The 18,858-nt window shown below is 39.5% G+C and overlaps 1 protein-coding gene across 1 annotated transcript in view; it reads right to left on the bottom strand.

Moving 5' to 3' along the window:
• The window catches only part of SPOCK3 (SPARC (osteonectin), cwcv and kazal like domains proteoglycan 3), a 405,672-nt gene that overhangs the window by 233,427 nt on the left and 153,387 nt on the right, over window positions 1-18,858 (bottom strand). The window contains exon 3 of the mRNA XM_056114055.1: window positions 14,082-14,127. Coding sequence (XP_055970030.1) covers window positions 14,082-14,127 — 46 coding nt within the window. The remainder of the gene's footprint in view (window positions 1-14,081; window positions 14,128-18,858) is intronic.

Raw genomic sequence — 18,858 nt, 5'->3', positions numbered from 1 at the left:
AGTAGTAAGTAATCACTTAGGGCTGTAGCATAATGGTTGGCATAGGACTCAATGTCACATCACATAAATTCTAGCTCCAGATGTTCAAGGTAATGTAAAAGACTATCTTTATTTCAAGTATAGTAAAGTAAAGGCCCTCCCGTTGATCATCGATTTGCTCGAGCGGGCCCAGTAACGTCTCCATTGGAGACTTTGTTGTTACTGTGTCTGGCATATCGAATACGTCACGGGGAGCTTGCCAGGCTCTGCCGTGCGGGCAAGATACTCTCGATAGCTTGCCGGGCTCTCCGAGAGGGGCGGAGGAATCGAACTCGGGTTGGCCATGTTGGCTGCGTGCAAGGCAGACGCCCTACCCGCTGTGCTATTTCAAGTATAAATTTAGTAAACTGTTTACCTTTCATAATAAGGGACTGTGAAAGTAAGTTAGCAAGCTCTATCTACCAATCATATAGAGATTTTTATCCTCTCATTAGACTGGCTAAGATAGTAGGAGACTATCATACATAAAAATAACTAACTGGGGCCTAGAGATATACGACAGCAGGCAACACACTTATCTTGCATGCAGCTGACCCCTGCTCAATCCCTCAACCACCACCAGAAGTGATCCCTGAGCACAGAGCCAGGCATAAGTCCTTATCACTGCCAGGTGTGGCCACAAAACTAAAACAAAAACATATGTAATAAGAAATTTGCCAGCTATCTGTATATTAATGAAATACTTTACATTAAGCATGATGAGGTTGCTAATAAAGACTTTCCGAAACATTATTATGAGTTTTACAAATATCTTTTGAAAATCAAAGCATACTTTTTATGACAAATAGCTGCTTTTTAAATTATAGAAATAAAAGCCTCAACAAAATTGTGTTACAACACATACATATTAATATTCAAATACTCATTCAATATCATCCCATTCAAAGGAGTTACAAAACACTAGAAAGAGAAAGCAAAAGGGATTCGAATTGAGTTTAATTCTCAGCAACCTTCTCATTTTTGAGGGCAGAGATTAGAAGCTGAATGAGCTTAAGTGGTTTTCAAAACTGTTACAGAGAAAAGAATTCAAGTCTTTTTCTAGTGGTTACAGCAGCTTCTTGCACAGAGCAAACTCCCAGTTGCAAGGGAAAGTCGCAGAAACAGTGAAGAGGAGGTGGCAGAAACAGTGAAGAGGACCCTCACATCAATGCTGAGCAAGGTCAGGGCTCAGAGAAGCAAGAGGATTCAGAAGAAAATGCGACATATGTGAATTCTGGTTCTTATTCCAAACAGACGTAAGATTACAAGCAAACTATTCACAATCATGGAACATCAGTTTCTACTTTTTAATGGAAAAATAATAAAAAGGGGGAGGATATATGCAATAAAATTTGATCTGTGTGAGAACTGAATGAGCTAATAAATAATCGTGGCATGTAATGGGTATTCAACAAGTGAAATCTGTTATCATCAAGTTCTGGGAGTTTTGTTTGTTTGGGGATCACATCAGGAAGCTTGCAATACTCTGCACTCAAGGACCACTTCTAGAAGGGCTCTGGGGACTACACAGGGTGCTGAGGAGTCAAAGCAGGTAGGTTGTGGGCAAAATAAAGCACCTTACCCTCTGTACTACCTCTCCCGTCCCATGTTATCATTAAACGTTGAATCCATCACATTACGATTTAACATAGTTAACAAAAATTTATCTTGGTATAGATCCATCACTCCTAAGTAGGTAAGAAATGGAGTAGGAGGTCTGTACTTGGGTGGAGAGACAGTACACAAATTAAGGTGTTTGTCTTGTATTCACTGACTGGGATTTGAGTCCATCAACAATGTATATAGTCTCCCAAGAACTGAACTGCCAGAATTAATCACTGAGAACCACGAGGTTCGTTCAAAACTGAAAAAAAAGAAAGAAAAAGAAAAAATACAAAGAAAAAGGGAAAAGAGATAATAAAAGAAACAAACTATGACATCGTGAGACATTATAGGATTAATACCTAGGTATGAATTATCCCAACTGTACTCATTAATAGTTGTGCCACAGAAGCAAACCAAACCTCACATTATTCCCAGTTTCTTCACTTGTAGAGTAACAACAAATTTACTCCCATTACATCTTTGCCTTTTTTTTTCTTTTTGAGTAGGTGTAGTACGTCAAATGAAAGAATGGATGTGAAACAGCTAGGAAAATGTACTTCAGAGAAGCAAAATTACTGTCAATAAAGAAAAAGGCAAATATAAATTATAAGTTAAACACAATTAAATGTAACTTCCTCAATAATAACCACTGTGCTTAACAGACAAATTCATCTGCTTGTATTTGAATGAGAAAACAGCACACTCAAAATTCCATTCTTCCGCTCATTAGACTTTTATTTAGTACTTTAATTAGATGTGTCAAATGTAGTAACAAATACTGCAAAGTGACTGGTAAAGCAAGGCAATTGTTACTTATATAACAGTGAGTTAAAAGAGCAAAAGTGAAGACTAAAATAAGGTGTCATGTAACAAATTTTGTTTGTTTTTAACGAAGGTAGGTCTGGGTCAAATACAAATATTGGGGAACTTCTGAAGAGCAGAAAATTCAGGAATCATGCAAAATAGTGGATATGATGAAGCGCTCATGCATGGGATTCATGTATTCACTAGGAGTATTTGCTAAATAGCACAACTGGAGCATCCCTTAATTATAAATATATCAATAATTAGTATGTGGGAAAAATAAAAACCCATATTTAAGAGCATTTTGTGCTGAAGAGAATGAAGTGGATCTTATACATTCACAGGATTTTTACACGAAATACAAAAAATAGCAAAACCCAATTTAATTTCACATGCTTATAAGGGTTTCAGATAAAATACCTAAGGAGCAAATTTAGTTATATAAAAACATCAGTTTGATGATTAGAAACAATAGCAACTCTCCATCACAGGAAGAAAAGAAAAATGACACAATCACTTTGTAAGACTATCTAGTGTTTGTCACTATATGTATATATATATATTTTTTCATATGAGCCAGCAATCACAATTCTCAGTATTTTAAATGAAACTGGCAATATATGTCAATAAAAAGACCAATATGTGACTATTTAAAGAAGCTTTATTCATGATTCTCCAAATAACTTGCTTTTGGGGTCACACCCAGTGATACACAGGGATTACTCCCAGCTCTGCACTCAGGAATTACTCCTGGTGGTACTCGGGGGGACCATATGGGATGCTGGGAATCGAAATCAGCCTCATGCCAGGCACACACCCTACCTGCTGCACTATTGCTCCAGCCCCTCAAAGTTAATTCTTATATAAAGAAATAAGAATGTTAAGTGAGGAAGCAAATTTTTCAGCAGGAAGTTCTTTATATTTCTTACATACTTAAATCTAATAGAGTGAATAAACATCTACTATTGTTTTCTAGGGGTATATCTAATTTCTCTCCAAGTTTTCTAGAGGACCAAAATATGTAATTAGCACATAAAATTGACATGACTATTAGCATTTTAATGACACAAATGACAGCAATTGTATAAAAATAACAAATAATTGTGAATTGATCATTAATATTTCAGATCAAGTAATATAATAATTTACACTTAACCTGGATGCATTTTATGGGCTGGAGCGATAGCACAGCGGTAGGGTGTTTGCCGTGCACGCAGCCAACATGGCCAACCCGAGTTCGATTCCTCCACCCTCTCGGAGAGCCCGGCAAGCTACCGAGAGTATCTCGCCCGCACGGCAGAGCCTGGCAAGCTCCCCGTGACGTATTCGATATGCCAAACACAGTAAGAACAAAGTCTCCAATGGAGAGGTTACTGGGCCCGCTTGAGCAAATCGATGAATAACGGGAGGACTGTGACTGGATGCATTTTATATAATATTGCAACCACATAATATTCATCTTTGTATATTGCATCATTAAGTTTCCATTCTGAAAGTGCAATTTTTCCACTAGACAAATGCCAAAAAGTCCCCAAGCTCTTAAACAATGCGGCATTATAGTATTACCATGCCTCTATTGTGAACTGTGGATCAGACTTATCTACTGTTTGAGACTACTGTCAAAGAATGCCATCACAACATGGGCCCCCAAAACTGATCTTTGTGTAAACAAATGAAAATGAAAGGCTTTTGAAAAGGAATACCTGCAATTATATACTCCACATGTACCATGTGTTTTATTTATGATAATATCTGAATATGAAGTTGAGGGTACATTTTTTCAAATCACTTGTCCTTTTTAAATTTCAGAAATGATTACAGTTGTAACACTGAACAGCTCTGTTCATTGAAGGGAATAAAAGCTCCCGATGAAATCTCACCAGCTCTTCCATTATAACTAAAGACTGGCTGCAAAGGGACACGTTATGTTGTGACTTTTGGAATAAGTGAGACATTCTGCAAATAAATGGGAAAAATTAATGGGAATCAGATAAAGCTCTAAGAATTGCTCTGAAAAAGACAGAGACAATGGATATATGTGACTAGGCAGAACATGTGCCCTTTCAAAGAACTGATTCTTTTCTCTACTGTCTCTCCAATCATCAGAAGAGCGACTTCTCAGACACTGTTGACAGTCTCCCTCCTGGCTAGATTTGAGTAGCATGTGTTTCAGAATTATCTTCTAAACTACTACTTCCTTACGACGTTTTGCTGAATCAAATTCTAACAGCTTAGTGGGAGTCAAACTTCCCCTCCTAGAAACATGCAGATTTAGGAAATGAACACAGAGCAAAACTGCTGTAACATGATAAGATGGCAGATCAAATCCACAGCTACTGTTCTTATCTCTGATTCGTTATCTCCCCCCCCCACCCCCCCGCCATCCCTCCAATCTACAGGCACCAAGGAAACGTACCAGTAATACTGAAATTATTGGCCCTGGAATCTTGAATCTATTGAAAGTCATTTTGACTGCTTTTTAATTACTATAATTCACTGCCAGAGATACCAAGTAGATTAACCACAAACTGGTTTGGAGAATGAAAGGAAAAAATTGGGAAAGTACATTCAGCTTCTAATTTTTCATTTTAAAACATCTAAATATTATGTAATGGAGAAAATAACAGATGAGTAAATAGGGCCTTTATCAACATAACATTTTATCACATATTCTTAAAAATAATGAACAGCAATTACTGCTAAAAATTTCAATGACTTTGAGTTAAGGTCAAATATCCACAACCTCAAATGGGGCAGAGCTACATAATGGGGGGAAAACAGTAAGTTTTTTAAGCTATACACATATATCCAAAACACTGATTAATTTATTTATCACAGTAGCTCAATCCATGCCACTCCCATGTCAATCTGTCACAGTAGCCATATAATTTTTATGCTGTATTCAAGAAGATATATGTCCTCATTAAAACTATTTTTCAGCCAATTTCTGTTTGACTCAACTCAATGATTAGCCACACTAATGAACAGAAGTAATGGAACAGAAAATGCTTAGCAGAGAAATCCAAATCAATTTAGTTTTGGCATCAACATGCTGTCTTTAATTTTATAGCAGATTTTCCATTGCCAAAATAGTTTTAGTTAAATTCATGTGAAACTCTTATATTTTCATCAAACTCTTATTATTTTACTATTAAAGAAAAGTGGAATGTTTCAATGGAAGAAAAAAAAGGGACATAAAAAATGTGTCACAGCTAAATCAGAAAAAAAGAAAAACAACCTCATTTCAATTAGCAATTGATTTCTACTTTGAAGCTTATCTGAAGATGTAAAGGCATCAAAGGGATGATCTGGGATTATTCAAATACATATCAGCATGTTTATATAAGCTTAAGTGCACATTTATGCATATGGAGAGGAATTTTGTGCTGATAAATTATACCACTCATTTTATGAAATATTAATCAATATGTTTGTTGCTGGCACTATAATTTAATTATATTTTATAGAAAATTCTCTAGGAAATTAATTTAAAATAGTTTTAAATAAGCATGGTAAAAATGATAGTTATTAGCATAAAAAGTACAATGTTAAAGTTCAGATTTGACTTCACTTTTTCAGAAAACTTGCAAACACTACCCCCCTAAAAGAAAGTCATGATAAAAAACTTTAAGTAATATTATACAGATTTCTGAGAAAAAATATAAACCCAATATATTAAAATTATAATCACTCATAAAAACATCTTCTAAATTATTTCTGTCTAAGTTTCACAATCAATAAGATTATGAAAATGATACTTAACTGAAGGTTCTGTTAGAATCAGAAAGAACAAATAACAATAGAAATTAACATATTTCAAGTCTACTCCATGCAGATGATTTACATCATCTGTCTTATTCAGAGCTAGACAAAAACAGGGTAATTTTTCTCAAGCTTAGCACAGTCTACAAATTGGTTACTTAATTTGCCTCAAATCCAAACTCACATAGAAAACAAATCTCACTCCAGTTTTCCCCATTTTTCCTTTTTCTAACATAAACTTTAAATGTTATAAACTTTATAGGCTCAATTGAAACTCAGACTGAGCCAGGGAGAGACCTCAACGAGCTAATGGATACGCACTACAGCGCCAAGTGATCTTCTGAACACCACAAGGTATCACCCTGGTGGACCCCAGCAACACGGGATGGTCCCCTAAGAGCCCTGAGATCTGAACACATCCATAATGCCTTATTAAAAGAGAGTCTTCAAATCTACAAAATATTGCTGCAGAATATAGAACATCAACAGTTCTAAATCCCTGTGTCCACTAGGAATTTTCACACTATAAAGTTGCTGATTTCTTTACAATCTAAAGTGGCAAATACCAACAGCATACCATTATTTCATTTTAGTGCTATCATGTGAATAATAGCACTGTAGCACTGTCCTCCTATTGTTCATCAATTTGCTCAAGCGGGCACCAGTAACGTCTCCATTGTGAGACTCTGTTACTGTTTTGGGCATATCAAATACTCAAGGGTGGCTTGTAGGCTTTGCTGTGCAGGTGGGATACTCTCGGTAGCTTGCCGGGCTCTCCAAGAGTGGAGGAGGAATCGAACCCAAGTCGGCTATACCCACTGTGCTATCACTCCAGCCTGTGAATAACAGAAGTGAATATCAATGTTAAAGGCCTCCGTGTTCAGACTTCTTGCTATGTTTGCAACTTTTTGAGAATCTGAGCTTGAGCAGAGCTTCATTTCCTTCAGTGCCTCACCTTCCTCATCTACTCATGTACCTGCCCAGATGGTATAAAGGTAACGAGTAACTACCAAATAACTAGGACTAGAGGTAGGACAGTTTTGGGGAATATTCGTTATTCTCATACCATTAGCTTCTGACTCATAAATATGATAAATTTTTATGGATTAATAGTTTAAAGTAAACATATTTTTAGTTTTTAAATTAAAATTGGGAGATTTGGGGGCCACACCTGGAAATTCTCAGGGTTTACTCCAGGCTCTTCATTCAGTCATCACTCTTAACAGGCTCTAGGAGACCTTGTGGGGTGCTGGGGAGTGAACCCAGGTTAGCAGCTTGCAAACTAAGAACCTTAGCCACTGTACTATTGCTCTAGCTCTAATATGCACAACTAGTTTTTTTTTTTCAGTTTTTAACTTTCATCTATTTGGAATAAGGGTTGTTTGGGGACACCCAGCAGTATTCATAACTCACACCTGGCTCTGTACCTAGTGATCAGTCCTGGTGGTGCTCAGGAGACAATATGAGATGCCAGGGACTGAACCCAGGTTGACAGCATGGAAGGCAAAAGTCCTACCCACTGTACCATTTCTCTAGCTCCTCATACAATATTTTAACTAGAAAAAAAAGCATCATTATTGTAGCAGGATGTACAAATTTAACAAATTTAAGTGTTAATGCCCGTTTCATAAATATATCTAATTTCCAAGCTTTATGAGATCAAAAGAAAAATCATTTCCCAAAGAGTTTACAACCATATCTCAGCCTGCACATTATTACTTTTTATTACAATTGCCTGTATTTTATACCAATTGATGTGTCTTATCAATATCCAAATCAAAAATTGTTTGGGCATTTTAAATAAAGATTCTATAAATAAAGCCAGTCGATCATATTCCTCGTCAATGTTGTCAACAATGGCATCTTCCCATGTTGCCGCAATAGTACCAAAGAGTTCCCAGTTGGTGGTCGTTCTGGGAGTTCTCTTTTTGAACTTTGCAGCCCTTTCTCCCCGCTCTGTGAAGTAGAATTTTGCACGAAGGAGACGGTGGTCCGATCCCGTTCGAAATTTTGGGACAACAGCGACATCAGTCAGGCAAAACCGTCGATTGAATATGATGTGGTCTATTTCGTTGTGGAATCGTCCACCGGGAGACTCCCATGTCCATCGTTTAGATTCTGCCTTCTGGAACTGTGAGTTACCATGAATGGTCTTGGTCGACATGATGAACTCAGACAGTCTCTCACCCTGTTCGTTCCATTCTAGGCCATGGGTTCCGATGTGAAGTTCTTCAGCTGATCTTCTCGGTCCTATCTTGGCATTAAAATCACCCACAATGATCTTGTAGAAGGTGTGGTCTACTTTATAGAACTTCTCTAGCTCCATGTAGAACTTCTCGATTTCTCTTTCATCATAATGAGACGTTGGTGCGTAGACAACGAAGATAGAAACTGCAGGCAGTGAGCCACATCTATTCAAATGTAAACGTCCGATTCGGGTTGTTAGGCATTCGAATGAATCAATGCTCTTGGCCAAGTTTGTGTTGACAAGGACACCGACGCCTCCAACACCTCTTTTATCGCATGTTCCGAGGAACAATTCTTCTCCAGTGTCGAAAATGGCATGGTGAGATTCGTGTCTTCTTGTCTCGGTCAGACCAATGATGTCGTACTTGATCATTCGCGCTTGTACCATCAGGTCCTCGATGGATGCATCTGATGCTAGCGTACGTGCATTGAAAGTACAGACGATCATTTTTGTCTTCCTTCGTTGTGGCAGCCTAGGTCGGCCTTGAGATTTTGTCGGCCTCTCCTTTCTCATCCTTCTCAGTGCTGCCATGTCGGTGAAGCCTTCAGGGTCAGATGAATGAGACCAGTTGTAGTTACTGGTTTTGGCATATCGAATACACAGCGGATAGCTTGCCAGGCTCTTCCGTGCGGGCGGAATACTCTCGGTAGCTTGCCAGTCTTTCCGAGAGGTATAGAGGCTTTTGGGGTGACCTCTAATCACCCTTGTAGGTGTTACCATATTTGAACCCTATCAAATATGGTACGACAATTCCAGAAGACGGGTATTTAGTGTATTATGATGTGTCGCGCGGCCGCTTGCGGCCGCGCGGGTCCGGAAAGCGTCCTGGAGTGTGGCGACAGCTGGGTAGTGGAAGTAGTGTCGAGAGTGGAAGTCTGCCAGTGGGATATTTATCTGGGTAGGGTGGGTCTCCTGTGCACAATTCGATCCCTGGGTGGTTGATGGAAGCAGACAGGGCAGGGTAGGGTGGGGCTCCTAATTAGAATCCCTTTGTCACCTGTGGTGGTGGGAGCAAGCAGAGAAGCTCTGTCCCTGGGTCCGCCGAGCCTGGAGTCCAAGGTCTCAGAGAGTTCCGCTTACCTTGTTCTGTGGGTCTTCAGTTGTGCGTGGGTCTCGGCCGGAGCTGTCGCGCGGGTCTGGAAAGCGTCCTGGAGTGTGGCGACGGCTGGGTAGTGGAAGTAGTGTCGAGAGTGGAAGTCTGCCAGTGGGATATTTATCTGGGTAGATTCTGACCTTATAGATCGTTAATAGGGGATCAACTCATCCAGTATAAATTTTACAAAGTTCACTAAAGCTTGAAGGTCCATGAAGCCCTGTTCACATTCATTACATACATAAAATTTTCTCTCCACTATTCATTCTCATAGGCCTAGTAAGGCCTGAGGATTCAATAAAGACGTTTCCACATTATTTACTTATATGAGGCTTCTTTCCTGCATGAATTCGGCAATAAATACAAACACTTGAGAAATCGTAAGTGTGGCATGCTTTGCAACTGGACCTTAGGAAGCAAAAATTCTTGATGTAGAAAAAACCCAAAAAAGTTGCGATCAGAGACAGTGAAGCAGGCAGGGAAATTGCCTTGCATGCAGCCAAGCCAGATCATTCCTCACATCCCATATGGTCACTGAGTACCACCATCAGGAATTCCTGGGTTCAGAGCCAAAAGTAAACCCTAAGCATCTCCGGATGTGGTACACAAGGCAAACCAAAACAATAATAATGAAAAAGTTTCTTTTAAAACCCCACCCTCCGGCAGGGAACAAACCACCGTGTGGCCCCACCACATCACAGCAATCAATCAAAACAGAGACTACAACTGGATCTGCTAGTGCAGGGGTCTTAGGCCCTGCCCCTTGAAGTGAATCTGAAGGTTTTACACATGTGATGCCTGCGCCAAAGGCTCCGGATCAGGGCAAAGCGATGTCCCGTGCAGGGAGGGTCGGGATAGCCAGGCCGTGCTCTATGCAAGTCCCGTAGGCTCCGCACTCAGGCCACCCCTCAGCCCCACGCCCACCCGCCGCTGACAGATCGTGGAGCAAGAGGCGATGGTGGGCAAAGGGGAGCCACACGATCACCCACTCATACTCGAACCCTGCACCCCCTAAAGCCTCTGGGTTCCACTAAAGCATTCACCTTGCCTCAAGAACCAGCTGATATCAGAAAAAAGAGATAGCCACAAAAAGTCGCCTATCTTCGAAAACTCTTGAGCTAATTCGCCAGCGTGGTTTGGCGCATGCCTCAGGCAACCGCAAGCTAACGTCCGAGCTTGCAAAGCAGTGCAGAGATGCGATCAAGGAAGACCTCAAAGAGAGAAGAGCAGAAGTACTGGTAGATGCGGCAGAAGCCGGGAAAAGTATTCGTAACGCCCGCCTGTCCTTCGCCAACTATAAGACCAAGATGACTGCCCTCCGACGTCCTGATGGATCCATCACATCCTCCAGAATGGCAATGGAGAAGATTATCCATGACTTCTACTCAAATCTCTTCGATAGCCATGTCCACTTGCCGACATACCAAATTCCACAGGATGGGTATGTCGTTCCCAACGTTCTCCCTTCCGAAATCCGACACGCCATTTCGTCAGTAAAGAAGCAAACAGCACCCGGCCCAGACAAGGTCAGACCTGAACACCTGAAGAACCTGCCGTCAGTACTCATCAATACACTGGCTCGGCTCTTCACTCGCTACCTGTCTGAATGCAAGGTTCCATCTCAATGGAAAACCAGCAGGACCGTACTACTGTTCAAGAAGGGAGACATCCATGACATTGGCAACTATCGCCCGATCTGCCTATTGTCTGTCATCTACAAGTTGTTCACTCGAGTCATCCTGAATAGGATTGGCAGAACACTAGATGAAGGACAACCATGTGAGCAAGCAGGGTTCCGCAAAGGATTCAGCACCATCGACCATATCCACACGATAACCAAACTCATTGAGGTTTCTCGGGAGTTCAAGATGCCGCTCTGCTTAACGTTCATTGATTTAAAGAAGGCCTTTGATTCTGTTGAGACGGAAGCGGTCATTGAAGCCCTAGCCAATCAGGGCATTCAAGCCCAATACATCAGGATCCTCCGTGAGCTGTATTGCGGATTCACTACCAGGATCTCACCATTCTACAAAGAAGTGATCGTTGATGTCAAGAGAGGGGTGCGGCAGGGTGATACCATTTCACCAAAACTCTTCAGTGCCACCCTCGAGAACATCATGCGACGACTGGAATGGGAAGGAATGGGAGTGAAGATAGATGGTCGGCAACTACACCACCTCCGCTTTGCTGATGACATTGTTTTAATAACACCAAACATCAGCCAAGCGGCACAAATGCTGGCCGACTTTGACCGTGAGTGTGGAAAGGTAGGACTACAGCTGAATCTTACGAAGACAATGTTTATGAGAAACAGCCTTGTTCCTGACGCCCCATTCGCTCTCAATGGAATGACCATCTCCGAATGCAACAGCTATGTGTACCTAGGTCGAGAGGTCAACATGACAAATGACCTGGCACCCGAGCTGCGCAGGAGGAAGAGAGCGGCTTGGAACGCCTTCAAGAACGTCGAAGAAATAGCTAAGAGGACGAAGAACCTCCGGCTCCGGGCACATCTCTTTGATTCCACTGTTCTTCCTGCATTAACATATGCCTCAGAGACCTGGGCCCTACGCAAACAAGATGAGAACGCCATTCAGGTCTCCCAAAGAAGAATAGAAAGAGCTATGCTTGGAATATCACGTTTCACTCAAATGAGAGAACGAATCCGGAGTTCTGACATCCGTCGACGATCAAGGATCAGGGACGCTGTCTCATTTGCCAAGGTGTCGAAAATCAGATGGGCTGGTCACGTAATGAGATTTAAAGACGACCGTTGGACTAGAGCTGTTACTGATTGGATTCCACGGGATGTCAAGAGACCGCGTGGCCGCCCACCTACCAGATGGTCAGACTTCTTTGTCAAGGTCATGAACGATCGGTTTGAGGCCCTCCATGTTCCCGGAGCGAAGAGATGCCATTGGGCTACACTAGCACGCGACAGGGACAAATGGAGACGTTACTGGCGCCCGCTCGAGCAAATCGACGACTAACGGGAAGTTAAGTGATTAAGTGATAAATAAAGCCATTGAATAACAATGGTGAGATGTTACTAAATACAGAAGAAAGAAACCAGTATGCACGACAGGATGGCCTATGAATGACTGTTCCAAACAACAGTTAATATTATTTACAGCAGCTCCTAAATTCATCCAGACTGGATCTCACTGAGAGCTTTTGGCTATTGTCACAGTCAGTCATCCTCAATATGAAGTCATCATTTTGGAAGACAAAACTAATACCCAGAATAACAGTATAACCGTTTTTTAAAAGCGATTTCTATGTTTAAGCGGCGCACCTTCACATAGTCACATATTTCCAAAGATTATTACTGCTAAGAGAGATATTTCCTCTGTTGTAAATTTTAAGACCCTAAGTCCACCATTGTTCAGCTTAACAAACAAATATGCTGAATTATTTATCTAAGTATCACAGCATAGATTCTGATTCTTCTCTTCTCATAGCATATATAGAAATAGCATTTTCCCCTTTCTGCTCCCGTTCCACACACACATTTTAGGTAACTAATCAAATAAGAAGCACTGTGGGCAGCAGTGTCAGAATCTTAATTTTATATGACCTACCTTTGGGGTCTTCTGAGAGCCCCGTGAATCTAATACCAATCTACTGCATTTTATTCATTCTCTTACTTTTTTAAAGGTTCATATGCAGTACCTGGCAGGGGCGAGGGTGGAGTTCAGGGCCTCTCCCAGTAACACTAGCTCCCAGCTTCAGTGCCTGGGCCTCTAGGGGTGCTCAGTGTCCCTGGTATTGTGGTCACCAGAGCTCCAGTCACGTAGGTTCGAGTATGGGAATGTGCCACCTGGTTCTAAGGTCTGGGGGCTCTCACATGCCAGGGATATGTTCCATCTCTTTAGGACATATCCTTGACCCCTTAATCTGCTACATTTTATTTTTATTTATTTTTTTATTTTATTTAAATTTTTTTATTGAACTACTGTTAGACCTTTACAAAGCTGTTCATGATTAGATTTCAGTCATGTATTATCCCAACAACCATCCCTCCATCCTTCCACCAGTGTCCCCTTCCTAGCACCTGTGTCCCCTTCCTAGCACCAGTGTCCCCAGGTTTGCTCCCATCACCTCCCACTCTCCTCTTTGGCAGGTACTTTTGATCTCTCTCTCTCTCTCTCTCTCTCTCTCTCTCTCTCTCTCTCTTTCTCTTCCTCTCTCTCTCTCTCTCTCCCCTCCCCCCATATATTGAGTGAAAAGTGATCATTTGTTTTGATATTTGGCACACATTAATTTCCTAGTAGGTCCACTTGATAAAGTGATTTGGATCTATAAGCAAACATGGGAACAGTACCTTCAAATCCCAACTCTGTTGTCTAAGATTATCTAAATTTAGGCTTCCTGACAAAACCATAATGCCGAATGCTTTCTATTTTTCTAAACTGTAAGCAATTATCACATTTTTTCATTTATCTAATCTGTCCTCTTTAGTATTTAAAATTTTACCAGACAATAAATATAAATTTAAATATGGTGATTATAAATATAAAGATTGTCATTTAAAAATAATTAGATTCTTACCCTGATCAAAGGCCTTTCCTGGATTCCAAGTGCGGAAATAATCATCCTAAGGCAGAAAAAAATTTGAGTTGAGTGTATATGAGTGACTATGAAATGAAGATTCATATAAATTCTAAAATTAAATAGAAATACAAAAGCGGAATACAAACCTCTACTTCCTGCAATGGCAAGCAGCAAATTATAAAAAAGAAAAAGGAAAAAGAAACAGAAAAACAGTAGTTATCAAAAAGGAACACATTTTTACATATCATATAAACATATTTCAGTGATAATGTTAAACTTCATTTCTAGCAAATGTTTACTATTATAACTGTTTTGGCTTGCCACTTCACCAAAATTTAGAATGCAATACTCTCTACTGCAATTAAATGTGTAATATAACATGCATAAAATTACTATATGCTATATAAATGTCTGACCAGTTTTCAATTATACAGCTCAATTTTACACTACCATTACAATAAATGAAAGTATTAACATAATAAGAAAAACACCAAGAAATTTTGCAGTTTTGACAGAAGAAATAAACTTTGGGCATATCAGTCACTTATTAATTAAATATCTAAATGCATCAAAGTGCAATTGGGGGCTGGAGAGAGCACAGTGGGTAGGGCATTTGCCTTGCACGCGGCCAACCCGGGATCAAATCCCAGCATCCCATATGGTCCCCTGAGCGCCGCCAGGAGTAACTTCTGAGAGCATGAGCCAGGAGTAATCCCTGTGCATAACAGGGTGTGACCCAAAAAATCAAAAAAAAAAGTGCAATTGGAAGCTTGAGAAGGTACACATTAATGAAATCCTGCACAAGTTTCAAACAATCTATGTGGAAAATAATCATTATATTACGTGTATTATGTACTTTGTAAATAAAACTACAATGAAAAGTGAAGTCATGTTTACTGAAAAATTTTGACAAAGCAAAGAAAATTAGCTATTTTATTTATAGTTTTTTATATCCTCAAGGTATCTTAAATGTATAATCTTTTATAGTAAATAAACCATATTCCATTGTCATTATTACTACTTTATTTAATTTAATTTATTTTTTTGTTATGGTACGAAAGTATTGGGCTCATCAGAGTTTAACAACTTCCTATTTAAATATTTTCTAGCTCCAAATTTTAGATGCAGAAAACTCAATCCATTAGAAGTATAAGATAAGTATATAGTTAAAGGTAAAAATAAATACATTCATTTTTTCAAACCTTTAAAATGACTACAAAATATTTTTCCTTATTGTGAATGCATCATTACTTTCCTCATTCCCATCTCATCGATTATTAACAAAAGGAAAAAATATATATATAACAGATTATCTGTCTTACATTTATATTGAAATAATTGTATTAAATAAATGAAAAAATTACAGCAATTCACATTGACAGGATTCTATACTAAGTCATTAAGTAATATAAAGTAAGTAAAGTAAAGTAAATGCCCTCCCGTTGATCGTCGATTTGCTCGAGCGGGCCCAGTAACGTCTCCATTGGAGACTTTGTTGTTACTGTGTCTGGCATATCGAATACTCTCGGTAGCTTGCCGGGCTCTCCGAGAGGGGCGGAGGAATCGAACTCGGGTGGGCCATGTTGGCTGCGTGCAAGGCAAACGCCCTACCCGCTGTGCTATCGCTCCATTAAGAAGAAAATTAACTGGATAATTACATAAATATTGATTGCTTAGTCTCCTTTTAAAATATTTTTAAAATAATATAGCATAATAGAATCCTTAGAAAACTGCATTCTCAAATTAAATTACTCAAAGTAATCTCAAACTCTTTGCCTGAAATTCATAACACACTCTTTAATAATTTTTTATTTTTATTTTTTCTCACTGTTTGGGAGTAATTATAATTTGTTCCACGCATAGAGAGGAGTACGAAATTCTTTGAAGGCATAGCAGAAAATAAGACAATGAAACAATGATTATCTAGAGACAGGCAAACATGAGTTTAAACTATGGTTTTCCAATTGCAACATTCATTGCTTAGAAAGGGTGATCAGCAAAATCTCAAATCACATGACCAAAACTGCAAAAATAAGAGCAATCTATCTTGCTGGTTGAAGTTCTGTAAAGGAATTGGTTAAAAAATAAATCAAATTCCAATACAGTCTTACATATTAAGGAGTTTGTTTGGGATATTTGCTAAGAAAGGAAAAGTCAGGAACATCTTATTGGTATTTTTAAATAAGTTCACTATGAGCTAGTTGTCATTACCTCTGCTGACAAGCCCATTAGTTTTACTGTTTTCTTAGTAAGAGTCACATTAAATTTTTTGAAAGAGAAGTCCAAAATCCTTTCAAAATCTAACAGAGGTAATAATTTTTAAAAGTGTGGTTGGAGCTGATGCAGAAAGGCAAGTCTTTCTGCCCAGACTACTGTGGAGGGTCAAGTTTCCAGGGGTAACAGCCAAGAAGATGTAGCTAAGATTGTTTTGGAGTTGTGACTCTACCCACGTAACTATCACAAACCTTTAGGATTGAACTCTATGCAGAAATGCCATTATTACCAACGAAGCCCAAGAATGTGAAAGCAATGTGCTAGACACTCACTGTATTTTAAATATCAATGTCAGTGCAGAACAAAATGGATGTTTATGTTGACACACACATACACACACATTAAGCTTCAGAAGTGGTACAACAAAATAATAAAATGAGATATAAAGATAGTATTTTATAAGATACATCATTTGAAGCCTGGAAACTAGCACAGGTTGGGGCATTTTTTTTGCATGCATGGAATCTCATTCATCCCTGGCACTGCCTGTCCTAACCCCTAGCACTGCCGGCCGTAGTTCTGCAGACCTTCAAGCACAACCAGGGTGTGACATCTGAGACTGCAAAACCCTAGTGCTTATACATATGTGGTGGTTTGCTAATTATCAGTAGGATTGGCCCTGAGTCTCTAGAGCTGTACCTTAGAGGGCTAAGGAGAGAGGATGGGAGGGAGGGAAGGAGAAAGGGAGGGAGAGGGGGAAGAGAGGGAGAGAATATATACTTGTGTGTATCTATCTATCTATCTATCTATCTATCTATCTATCTATCTATACACACATACATATGTAGCAAAATAAAATGTTTAAAACAGTGAAAATTTTATCAATAGTGGACATTTATGAAATAGAATCTAGACAATTCAGTTCTAGAAGGAATATAGAATTTTTTAATGTTTAATCCATACCAAAATAATTTAGGCCAAGATTTATAGCACTTCTCTCCTGTATTTAAAATTTTAGATTAAAATCTCCAGGATCAGGTCAGAGCAATAGTACACAGTGGCTAAAGCATTGCCTTGCATGTAGACAATCTGAGTTCAACCCCATTACCACATATGGTCCCCAGAACCTGCCAAGAGTGCTCCCTGAGTGAACAGCCAGGAATAAACCTGGGTATGGCCTACTACTGGGTATGGCCCCTAAAACAACAAATATCAAGGATTGAGCGATAGCACAGCGGTAGGGTGTTTGCCTTGCAAGCAGCCAACATGGCCAACCCGAGTTCGATTCCTCCGCCCCTCTCGGAGAGCCCGGCAAGCTACCGAGAGTATCTCGCCCGCACGGCAGAGCCTGGCAAGTTCCCCGTGACGTATTCGATATGCCAAACACAGTAACAACAAAGTCTCCAATGGAGACGTTACTGGGCCTACTGGAGCAAATCGATGATCAATGGGAGGGCCTTTACTTTTTTTCTTTACTTTTCATAGATGATACCAGTATATAATTGCTAGTATGTACACATAAGACATACACACAAGACCTGCATGATGGAATCAAAGAAAGCAAGCAAATCCATCCGTAACATACTGAAAAGTTTCTGTAGAGAAGGTAACTTATAAATTCATTCATCTAGAATACAAAAAGCCAGAAAGTCAGTTTTTTAAGATCTTTTAAATATTATCCAGTCTTGGTTAACTTTGGAAATGAAGAATTCTAAGCACCTGCAGAACAAGAGCAAACAATTCGCTGAAGAAGGCTTCCATCATTCCCTTCCCTCCCTGTACACTCATCTTGCTATTCGCAGCTATTCACAGCAAAAGATGAAGTCTTACCTCCTATGAAATACGTTATCTTTGATGAGCAACAGAATGCGGCAGAGTGGACTTCAGGAACATCTAAGACTAGATCATAGACACCCTATGTAACTACTATGGCATAAGCCACATGGAAAAATTAACAATTAACATCGCTTTCTGAGATTCCAAATGGCATCCAAAATCAAATGCCCTTCATTCAAGACGCATTTTGATCAGCTAACTCAGAACTTGAGATCCATTTTACTATAACCACTTTTCAGAGACCAAAAGTGGTAAATACTGAATTAAGCACAGTTAGATCAGAGGACAAACTATGACTATAAGTCACTAAGTATAGGGTTGTTTTATGACAGAATAATCATTAGCTGAAAAACTCTGAAGTCACACAATTAACTAATTTATAACACAAATAAAACCTCAAAATATGGTTTATTCATCTTTCCTACATCTTATCTTTGAATACATAGATACAGAAACCCCAACTCCCTACTGTTCAAAGATTTAAGCTATGATTCCTTGGGCAAATTCTAAGTTACACTGACTGGGTTTATGATGTGAGTGCTGAATCATGTAGAACATGATCACTTATCCTTGCAGTATACATGCAAGATGAATCCTGTGAGAGCAGTCTCATTTATATGGTATATAGAAAAACTATATGAAGAAATGTAATATAATAAAAAGAGGAATGCCCAGGTCACCCTTGAACACAGAGCTTAGGGATAAGATGCAAGGAAAGAAATCA

The sequence above is a fragment of the Sorex fumeus genome, unplaced genomic scaffold, assembly GCF_029834395.1.
Source record: "Sorex fumeus unplaced genomic scaffold, SorFum_2.1 ptg000024l, whole genome shotgun sequence".
NCBI classification, from domain to species: Eukaryota; Metazoa; Chordata; class Mammalia; order Eulipotyphla; family Soricidae; genus Sorex; species Sorex fumeus.
This window is presented reverse-complemented; position numbering and strand designations above follow the sequence as displayed.